The sequence below is a fragment of the Eimeria mitis genome, genomic scaffold, assembly GCF_000499745.2.
Source record: "Eimeria mitis Houghton genomic scaffold, Emh_scaff8933, whole genome shotgun sequence".
Classification (NCBI taxonomy): Eukaryota; Apicomplexa; class Conoidasida; order Eucoccidiorida; family Eimeriidae; genus Eimeria; species Eimeria mitis.
In genome coordinates this window covers 612-1,002 of record NW_013576576.1, presented here as the reverse complement: position 1 = coordinate 1,002, position 391 = coordinate 612, and the positions used below count along the sequence as shown (strand labels likewise).

Sequence of the window (391 nt, the reverse complement as noted above, 5' to 3'; positions counted from 1 at the left end):
AGTGCCCTGGCGGAGGCCTGGAGGAGACACACAGAGGCCTTGCTGCTGCTGCAGCAGCAGCAGCAGCAGCAACAGCAGCAGCAGAAGGAGCAGCAAGATCTTCTGCTGAAGAGGCAGCTGGAGGAATCAGAGAAGCAGCAGCAGCAGCAGCAGCAGCAGCAGCAGCAGCAAGAGCAGCAGCAGGAGTGGTTGGTGGGGTGTACGCACACCTTTGTCTTGCGGTGTGGGGCCCTTCCCGTTGCTGCTGCGCTGCTGCTTCCTTTGCTGCTGAAGGGGCCCCCAGAGCAGCAACAGCAGCAGCAGCAGCAGCAGCAGCTGTTGCAGCTGCTGCAGCTATCTCCTTCTGCTTCCTTAGGCAGCACAGCTACAGCTACCTGCTGCCACACTGCTC

The 391-nt window shown here is 61.1% G+C and overlaps 1 protein-coding gene across 1 annotated transcript in view; it reads left to right on the top strand.

Annotated features, from left to right (window-relative positions):
- Positions 1–391, top strand: part of EMH_0096180 (uncharacterized protein) — a gene marked incomplete at both ends in the record, with an annotated part of 1,613 nt that overhangs the window by 724 nt on the left and 498 nt on the right. Inside the window, one exon of the mRNA XM_013502353.1 lies at positions 2–192. Coding sequence (XP_013357807.1) covers positions 2–192 — 191 coding nt within the window. The remainder of the gene's footprint in view (position 1; positions 193–391) is intronic.